Source organism: Corapipo altera, unplaced genomic scaffold (genome assembly GCF_003945725.1).
Source record: "Corapipo altera isolate COAL_440 unplaced genomic scaffold, ASM394572v1 24b, whole genome shotgun sequence".
In the NCBI taxonomy this organism is placed as follows: domain Eukaryota; kingdom Metazoa; phylum Chordata; class Aves; order Passeriformes; family Pipridae; genus Corapipo; species Corapipo altera.
The window spans coordinates 3,579,461-3,589,705 of record NW_020884888.1 but is presented as its reverse complement, the minus strand read 5'-3'; the positions used below and the strand labels follow the sequence as shown (position 1 = coordinate 3,589,705).

At 48.1% G+C, this 10,245-nt stretch overlaps 1 protein-coding gene across 1 annotated transcript in view; it reads left to right on the top strand.

Annotated features, from left to right (window-relative positions):
- Positions 1–1,376: 1,376 nt before the first annotated feature.
- Positions 1,377–10,245, top strand: part of GABBR2 (gamma-aminobutyric acid type B receptor subunit 2) — a 476,962-nt gene continuing 468,093 nt past the window's right edge. Inside the window, exon 1 of the mRNA XM_027643926.1 lies at positions 1,377–2,462. Coding sequence (XP_027499727.1) covers positions 2,148–2,462 — 315 coding nt within the window. The 5' untranslated portion in view covers positions 1,377–2,147. The remainder of the gene's footprint in view (positions 2,463–10,245) is intronic.

Genomic DNA, 10,245 nt, shown 5'->3' with positions numbered 1-10,245 from the left:
CACACAAAATGCCTTGGAATTGCCTCCAGAAATGATCCTTGAGGTGAGGGAATGTTGGCCTAATTATTTTACAAAAGCAAAGTGTGATTAATCTTAGGCCATGTGCATGGGAGAAGATTAGTAATACTATGCCCCCTTATGCTAATAAAGGCATGTGAGAACCAATGATTGAAAGTTGGAATAAGACAAATTGATACTGAATATGAGTTGCACCTTTTAGCAAACTTATTAATGACTGAAATGATTTATCAAGAGATGTGGTGGACTCTTCATTACAGATGCCTTAAAATCAATACTTCTGGATGTCATTCTGAGGGAAAGGCTATAAAGCAGCAAGTGTTATGAAATTACTGGTTGAGGCCTTTTAGCCTAGGGTCAGATCATTATGATCTTAGAATTTATTAATCCATGAAGATTCTTTCCAGTTTATTCACAGATACTGCTATCGTGTATGTGATATAAATTAGATGCATTAGGTTGATCTTCAAAGTTCTGCTCTGAGTGACCTCAGGAAAATTATGAATATGTATAAAAAGTGGGATGCCTAAGGGAGGGCTAAGAAGAGTTTTGCGTTTTGCCAGTACTGCCTCCTGTGTGGGATCCACCTGCCAGGCAACAGATCAGCACACTGCTGCGCAGGGACTCTGCAGAGCAGGGATGCGGGTGGGCAGTGTGAATGTGTTCCCTGGGGTGCAGGGACAGGCTGGGAGCGAGGCAGAAAGCCTTGGGCTGTATATGGGATATGCCCCATGGCCACTGAGATGTGGAGGGAACTACTTGGGAGAACAGGCGTGGAAAGAGTTCGGCTCCCCCAGGCTACTCGCAGGGTTGTAGCAGCCCTCGGGGGACCTCAGAGTCCTGCCGCAGCCTTAATTTTTTTTTTTTTTTTCTTTTGTAGCCGCGAGTGGTGCCAGGCTCCCAAAAAACCGCCAAATCTGCGGGGGAAAAAAAAGAAATCAGTTTAAAAAAAATCCCGGCTTCTGCTCTTGCGAAACCCGCGGCTCCTGCGTGCCGCAGAGCTGCCGTGGCCCGGGCTGCCTGCGCGTGTGCGTGTGTGCGAGGTGCCGATCCCGAGTGGGAGCGTGCTTGCGTGCCGCGTGTGCGCGGAGGCGGGTGGGGAGTGTGCGCGGAGCCCTCCCGCGCCGGGCAGCGGGGCTGTGTGTGCGTGTGAGTGGCTCTGTGAGTGCGTGTGCGAGGCGGGTCGCGCGTGGGGACAGCGCGCGGGCCGCGGCTGCCGCCGCTTCCCCCCCCCCCCCCCCCTCCCCCCGCGCCCGCGGATGGGCAGCGGCCACCGCACGCACCTCCCCGCGCCCACCTGCGCGCGCGTCGGGAGCTCCACCTGGAGAAGGTGCCCGACCCACCGGCAGCGGACGCTGCTGCCGTAAGAAGGGGATCTCGGCCCGGCCCGGCCCCCGCACACTTTGCTCTGTCCCCGGCCGCGCATCCTGCCCGGCGGCTCTGCCCGACCCGAAGGACGGGCGCAGGCGGCACCTCCAGCCCGCGGTGGGGGCTGCCCTGACTCCCACGGATTGCGGCACTAGCACCCCCGCCCCGGATCGGCACCGCTCCCCTTCTCCGCCTCCCTGGCTCTAGGGGGGGCTTTTTCCTCTTCGGCGTTTTCTGCCGGAGCATCCTCCCCCCCCCCTCCCCCCCTTTTGGAGGAGGAGGAGGGGGAAGGAGGGAGGTGTTCAATGAGGGCTGCTCGGCTCCCCCCCCCGCGCCTGAGAGGTGCTGTCCCTCCCTGAGCGGAGAAGGGGAGAGCTGCCGGGGAGACAGGTCCCGTTCCCTTGCTGTGCTGCCGGGGAGAGCGGAGGAGGGTGGTGGGAAGCGTGTCTGTGTGCGTGGTGGTGGGGGTTATTTATTTATTTATTGCTCCTGGTGGTTGCAGCTGGCAGACCTGGGAAGGAGTAGGGCGCCATTGCCAGAAGGATTATTGCCAGGAGAGGGGAGGTGGGGGGGGGGGGGGGGGGGGAGAAGAGAGAGAAGACCCCGAGGCTCCCGGGGAAGCGGAGAGTGACAGCTCTTTTTCTCCCGCCTTGGCTTCTGCCGCCGGGAGATGCGCCCGGACTGAGAGGGGCTCGGCTCCCTTCCGCCGCTCTGTCCGTCTCCCCACCCTCAGTCCTCCTCCTCCCCCCCCATCCAGCAGCATGCATCCCTCTCCGCGGAGACCGGCCGCTGCTACCTCCAACCCTGCCATGCTACTGCTGCTCCTGTGCCTGGGCTGGGCGCCGCCGGGCTGGGGCTGGTCGCGGGGCAGCTCCCGGGGGGCAGCCGGGCTGCCCCCCAACGCCACCACGCCGATCTCCATCATGGGCTTGATGCCGCTCAGCCAGTCTGAGGAGGACCAGAAGAGCAGGATCGGCCGGGGAGTGCTGCCCGCCGTGCAGCTGGCCATGGATCAGATCCGCAACGAGTCTCTGCTCAACCCCTATTTCCTAGACCTGCGGCTCTACGACACAGAGGTAGGGACGCCGCGGGCCCCGCGCCGCCGCCCAGTCCCGGGGCGCTGCGGGTGCAGGGGCGCAAGGGCAGCGCGGACACCCGGGCCAGGGCTGCGACTGCCGGCGGGGCCGTGCGCGGCGCCTCCGAGCCGCCTCGCCCGCCCGGCCCCGCGGGCTGCCGGCAGATGTGGGGGGACTGGCGGCGGAGGGGGAGGACGCGGAGCCGGCGGACCGTATCCTGCGCGCCCAGAGTGTCCAGCAGCGGCTTCCCCGGCAGCTGGGGCTCTCCTCGCCGTCCCGGGGGCGCCCCTGCCCGGGAGTCGCCTACAGCGCGGGGGTGGGCCCGGGCGGGTGCCGGAGGTGCTTGGTGGCGGCGGTGACTGGGATCTGCTGCCCTTGGCACGCACGTACACCGGTGGGAGGAAGGCTCTGCCTCCTCGCCTGGCGGAGCCGCGGCCGCGTCCCTCTGCCAGCCGCCACCCGCTCAGCAACAGATGCACGCCGGCCGCTCCGCTTCCCCGCTCCGCCAACCGGCACACACTGCCAGCCCGGCTTATCCCATGCGGCGCCGGGACGCGACGGGCGGCGACCGTAGCTTAAGGAGGCGGGGAAGCTCTCACAGGGTTCCGTGGGGTCTACCCCCTCCCTGCCCTCCGGCCGGCGCGGCGGGAGCGGCTAAGTGCCCGCCCGGGAGTGCGTGGCAGGCGGGCGGCGGGGCGCGGAGGCGCTGGCTCCTCGGAAAGAGTTAAATTTGCAGTCCCGGTCCCCGCCGAGCGCCCAGCAGCGCAGCGGGATGCCTGCGAGACGCCCCGTTCCGGAGCGCTGCCCACGGCCGGCCGTCAGGGATGGGAGAAGAGGGAGTCCTGCGCCGTGCTTCGCGGAGAAACATCTTCCATTTAGTTGGGGGAGAGAGGCAGGGAGCAAAGCGAGGGCTTTGTCGAGTTGGTTGCCGCCGCCACTCGCCCACAACTGCCTTTGATTTTGGTCATAACTTCAGTACCGGTGTGTTTGCGGAGGGTGCGCGCGGGTCCGGTACCGGGGCTCCCCTGAAGATGGCAGTCGCTTCTTGTGTAATGCTGGCGGCCGGGGCTCGCTTCCAAGACAACCCCCGGTAAATCGAGTGACTGCTGAAAATCTCCCTGCCTGTAATTTAAGGAAGCCCCTGTCTGCTCCCCTTCGGTTCTCAGGGTCCGGGGCGACCAAGCTGAGAGCAGCAATGACAGGCTGTACCACTTCCGTGGTAGTGTTTCTGTCCCCACAACGGCTACCAAAAGCCTCTCCTTGCAGGGTGGCTGCTTTTTATTGACATAAATTTGTCATAGTGTTTTTTTAGATACCTCTGAGCAGCAATGCATGGAGGGCAATACTGCTGAAGATGTCCCTTAGGAAGGAGCACCCTGCCATCCTGTTATGTTGTGTGAACAAGAGGTAGATATTGACAGGGAATAGGCTAGATCAGGCTAGAGTAGATGCTTGTTTCCTTAAAAAAAAATGAATCTCAGGGAACTCTGCAATCATAATGAAAAGAATTATGGGGGATTTTCTGAATGGCACTACCTGTCTCGTAAAGCGAGATGCGTGTTAGTAAAAAAATCACAGTTCTAATCCCATTTTCATTACATTGTTCTATATTAGTTCTTCCCTTGGATGGAACTATTATAAAACCGACATATGCATAGGAAGTAGAGAAGCCTAGGTAGCATCTTTCTTCATACAATAACATCATAATGAATAAGGTGCTGCATTTCATTGCAGTCAAAATATTTTGAAGTTCTTAATAAATATTTTGGGTTCTGAACTAGGTAGTTATCATTAAAATATTCGGGGGGGGGGGGGGGGTGAGGGAAATGCCCTGTTTGTTCTGGAATGAGTATCAGTTTCTTAAAAATTGCATTTTTACTGTTTTGTACTCTAGGGACATAAGGAATCAGGGTCATGTTGCCAGCCTGCTGTGTTGCTTTGAATGCTTTTAAGCAATTAATAATTGGATGGCTGTGGAATGTTAAGTCAGGCGAACGCATATGTTTGGAGTATGGTTGGATTATTATTGCATGCTTAATAGTGACAAGTAAATAACTTAGCGTTCATGAAAACTGTACCGAAACGGAACAGACTAATGTCTGGAATAGCCATTAAATACATAATGGCAGTACAAACTTTTTCACTTGGTGCAGACATTACCTTATTCCTTCAGTGCACTTTCGGTAAGCAGAAGGGTAGCTGGCTCATCATGCCCACTTGGTCCTCAGCCTATTTTCTGAGGCCGCCAATAAATAGATATGCCTGAAGGGCCTGGATCCTTATCATTGCATAATCACAAACCAGGGAGTAGTTCTCCCTCTCAGGGCTTCACAGGTGGTGCTTGTGACATTGTTGGCTCTTGAAAGAGAGAATGTAGAGCCTTGAACACATGGGATTTTTTTTAATGGTTTGAGAAATAATTGCAGCATATTTATAATGCTTAGGAAATGTACGGCAGTGATTGTGTATTTTCCCTTGTGTCTTTCCAAACTCCCTCATTTTTGCAATCTGATCTTTGCACTGCAATTTTCTATAATACTTTAACTAAAAGCTTGTGAAAAACAATAATGAAAATAAAAATATTGGATTTTTTTAAATTATGCATTCAAGTACCTTTCTGTCAGAATTGAACTGAATATTCTAGCTTGCTTGATATTTCTGGTTTGTATAATGAAGCATTATAATGCCTTTACTTTCTGACAAACCATCTTAAACAATTGCAGTATGCCTGCTAAGTTTGACTGCTGTTTGTCAGCAGTTGAACTCACTAACCTTTGAGGACATGAGCAGCAGCTCTAGTGTTTTTCAAAGCATTTAAATTGAATGAAGCACTTAAATACAATGCTTAGTTTATGTCTCAGTTGAGATTGTGTGAATTACATCTTTGTTATGAAATATGATCGCAGGCTACCTCAAGTAAAAAAATGCAGAGGCTTCTGTCTTGGGTATTTTTTGAGATTAAGTGTACTTGGAGTATGATCCTGATCCAGTTTGGTAAACTCTGTTTTGCTACTCCGTGGGCATCTCTATCTATTTCGGCATTCCTACTTAGTCGTAGTCAATAAAACAAAGCTCAGGTGTAGGCATTTGCAGAACTCTTGTCTAAGTTAGTGACTTTTTTACTGTTCATTTTAATGAGAGCAGGAGTCTCACACTAGATGAGACTCTCAGCCAAAATTTCATAGTTATGTTATTTTAGAAACTCGAGGATTTATGAAGAATCTTCTCTAAAGAGTCTCATCCAAACCCCATTGAAATTAATGGCAGTAATGCACTGATTCCAGCAGCCCTTGGACCAGGTCCTAGAAGTTAAGGGTGCTTGATAGTTCATGGCTTTGGATCAATGACGATGATACAGTATGTCTTCTTTTTTTCCATCCCAGTGATTGTAGCTTTAGTTGGTTGAAAATACAAAGAAATGTTTCACAAAATAATGAAAGAAAAAGCTCTTCATACACTAGACAAAGCTCACAACTTCATGTAAATCAGGAAAGATGATTTCAGCTAAAGCACCCTGACACACCTATGTTGGAGGCCAAAAAAGCAGAATAATGTTAAAAGAAAGGAATTAAGCATCTAGTAGACAATATTATAACTTTCAGCAGTATTAAATTTGCATCAGGGAAAAAATAGCCTTACAGGAACTAGAGGAAGAGGCATCGTGGAAGAAGACAAGGGCTTTAATGGAATTTGGATATCTGCCATTCTACATCTGGACATCTTCCCTCAAATATGCAATGTATTTTCTGATTTCTTGTAGGAACAGTGCTGCAAGTGGTGCATAGACAGTGTGAATTTGTTTTGAATCTTAACATGTATAGTCAAGAAAGCAGTGTAAGCAAGTTAGCATTCTGTCACTTGTTTCTGAGGATACAAGTGAGTCTTGACAAGCTGAAAAAAAAAGTCTTACAGAAGTAAGTGGGTATATTATTACAAAGAGGGAAGAATATTCATACTCTGGGGATGAGATTATTTCTTTTTCTCTACCTACAACAAATAACTTGTGGTAATCATGATATAATCTCCTCTTCGTGTAATAATACACTCTAATACCTTTAAATAGCAGGTTGGCATAGAAGAGGGAGCTCTGGAAAATGCACAGGACTCCGCAAAATCTGAAGGCAAATGTGAGCTTTTTGACATTTGATACATATTTACCTTTTTCTGTTCTGTAAGTAAGTAGAAAGTGCCTTGCTAAATTCATCTGATAAGAAATTACAGTCTAGGTGTATTATATGTAGACTTTCTCTCTCTTTTTTTCTTTTACTAAAAAATTACTTGTCTTTTCAGTAAAACTCTTAAGAAAGTTGTACAGGCCATGCACCAGTTTGTGTCATTCTTATCAGCTGTTCTAAAGTTTAAAAGACCCCAAACCTCCAAATAAAGATGCTTTTTCTGGAAAGTCCAGTCATGAGTAGTGTCAACAAAGTCGACTCATGTCTTGTTCCTGCAAGTGGAAGTAAGAGGAAGTGTTTATTTTTGCTAAGGATGGGGAATATATTCTGGAAATAGAAGAGCAGGTTTGTGTCAGTGATGCAAAATAAGGTATCTGTTCACTGGAGCTCAGTGTTCAATAGCATATAACAGTCCTCACAGAGGCACAAACAGCTACTAGTTGCTGTCTGAAAAACTCTACAACAAAAGAACTGAGCAAGGGAGCAACCCCCTTGTCTCCCCCACCCTCCCCAGCTCCCTCCCCCCCAAAACCAAAAAGAAGTGCACGCCATGTGTTGATAAGGCCCTTTGTCTTAGGAAGCATAGATTGAAGTCATTTCAGCAGCGGCTGGATTTGCAAGGGGAAGCATGGTGTACCAAAGTCAAGTGGGGCTCCTGGGGGTAAGCCCTGTCATGCCTGTGAATGCTCTGAGTACTAAATTGTCTGGAGCCTTATATTCATTTTCGTAGTACTCAAAATGGGACAGACAAGGTGGTGTTGTGGTCTTCTAAGAGTAACAGCCGAATACACAGGAGACATCAGAGCCTGAAAGGGAGTCCAGTTTACAGCAGAGAAACTGGCAGACATTTTTTCTTGTATCATCAGGTGAACCTGTGTCTGGCATATGTTGAGATAGTTGGGTAATTTCTTACCTTTTAATATTACCAAGTACTTGTGCTGTCTGATATTTGCAGAGATTGTGGCATTAAAATGCAATACGTTACGTGTATGGTGACAATCACTGTCTGCTCTGCTGACAATGTTCTGCTTGGGAGGGACATATTTCTTTAAATAGTCAGTGTCCCCTTTGACTTTCACATAATAGGACTCCATTTGCGACATAACCTCTTTTTGATTTAGAGTTTTTTAAACTTGGAGGGAATAATCTAAAAGTTAAGTGTTTATGTTAATTCTATGCTGGCTTCTCTGCTGATGTTAAGATGTGGGTGGGGAGAGGAGAGAAATCATGTATTCACTGCACCCACTCCTCTGGGTGCGGATCCCAGACCTGCAGAATGTATATCCTCTAAATATCTCTTCAAAGAGATTAAAATCAGTTTCTGGCATATGTCTTGCAATTTCTTGTATAACTTATTCTATGCATACTGCAAAACACACTGTTATGGAATCTTTTGATTCAAATGCCAAACAGACTCCATCAGCAGGGAAAAATTATTTTTTGAATAAATCTAGGAAGGAGTTTCCACTTACAATTGAAGAAAGAGGGGGAAGGCCCTATCTTCTGATATGGTTATCAACCAGAATGATTTACTCAAGTTTGTGGAAAAGATGGGGTGTAATATCCTGGTGGTAACTGTGAAGAAAATATTTGCAATAGGAAAAGGGAGAGAAAGGAACTAGATGAGAGAGATTTAATGATGGCATTCACAAAGAAAGTTGTCCGTGCACTATTTATATTGGTTTTATTAAATACGTGTAACTAGGATCAAAACATAAATAGCATTGCATATCAAGGCTACAAAACACCATCTCACATTAATGATCTGAGCATGGCAATGCATGTGCATGTCAAGTTTCATTCTCTGCTTTTCATTTCATTGCTCTATGGGGCATATGGCAGAAGAACAATGCCTTTGAGCAAACTGAAGAAGTTGGGAGCCAAACAGCTCTTTCATGAAAACTCGAGTGGAGACCATTGCTATCACAGGAAAGAAGATACTTTTCCTTAGGAAGGGTTGAACCATTACATATAGAAGTCTGGTTCAGGGAATCAAGTGGTAGGAGTTAACAGAGGACAACCCTCTGTGATCCATTTTGTCTCAGTTTTTGAAACAGCTGGCGGTAGCAGAGAGGTGCACTGAGGTTGGTCAGCATGGGTGTGACTCAGTCCTGTGGAGATGTATGTTAATATACGTCAGCCCCTTATATTACAGTAAGAATATTTCAAATTGGGGTTCCAAACTGAGATGGTACAGTGCACATACATCATATTTTTTTGAATTTATTTTCGTACTAGGAATCTTGGAACTAAGTCAGTCACAGATCTCAAGATTTTCAGGAACCCAATGTGCTGTTCTATGATTTGTGGGTCTAGCTGAGCTAGAAATGAGATTTGCAGTACTTTCATGGTCCCCAGACTCCAGCATTAATCAATCTGTAGCCTGACTCCTGAAGCAGCCTGGTTCAGCCACACCATTGCTCTGACTTAAATAAGGTAGTGCCCCTAAGAGTAGGTGGACTATATTTGCAGTCAAGCTCTGTCTTCCCTTGCCATGCCACTGACACTTGTAGGCTGTGTTCTTTGCTAATCAGGAATTTCTCTGCTTGCAGAAGGTTTTGCTGTGACTAAGATCTGTTGTATTTGGGGACTGCTTCATACTGCCTGTTGATTGGAAATGGGACATGTTGACTGGCAAACATTTTTTTAATTTCTTTTTTTGCCCCTTGTGATGGAATAACCATGTAATCTTATTTCTAAGTCTGTGATTGATGTCCAATTTCTGTGCCATTAATTTTTCATTATCGTCGGCCTAAAATTTCCGACAATTTTATCCATAGTATTTTTCAAATAAGTTTTTTCAAATGTGAAGAGGCAAATATCAAACATCAAATTAAAGGCAAATATCCACCTTCTGTCTGAAAATTATACTCACAAAGAATGAAGAATATGAGGGCTAATTCAGCAGGGTTATCCAAATTGTTGTTACTGGGGCTCCTGGGAGATGAAGGTCCAGATAATGGACTAATTGCTTTAAAGTGAACATCACGAGTTTGAGCGATAGGATTAGAAAACTTAGATTTCCTACTATGGCCATGGTACTTCTCTTAAATAATTAATGAGTTCTAAGATCAGAAGACCATTAGGATTTTCCACCTCTTACAATATAGTCCATGTATTTCACTTGGGGATTTCTGCCTGCTTCACTGCCAACTAGAATATGTACTTTAGAAAACCTTCAGATCTTGTCTTAATGATCCCCCCAAATCCTCCTTCCTGGAAAACTTCTCTCTATGATTTGCCTGAAATCCCTTTAAAAGTCCATTGCTATTTCCAGCTTAAACTCTGCTGACCCTGCAGCCGCTGAGGGCTGTGAGAGAGCAGCTCCCGGGTTTTGCATTCACTACTCGCCCTGCAATGCCTTCCTGGCTACAGACTCGGGACATCACTGGCAAGACAGTGGGTTGAAGGCTTTCTGGCTTTTAGGGCTATCCAGGGGATCCAAACCATGCATGAAGGGCTCTGGTGGATTAGATCCTGATGGAATCAGAAGTTTTCTTCCCTTTGCCAGGTTGTCTCAGACCATACGTGAAAACCTTGTTTGCCTCCTTCTTTGCAAGCTGGGTCTGCTGGATTCATGTGCTCTGCCACCGAGTAGCTGGTTCTGC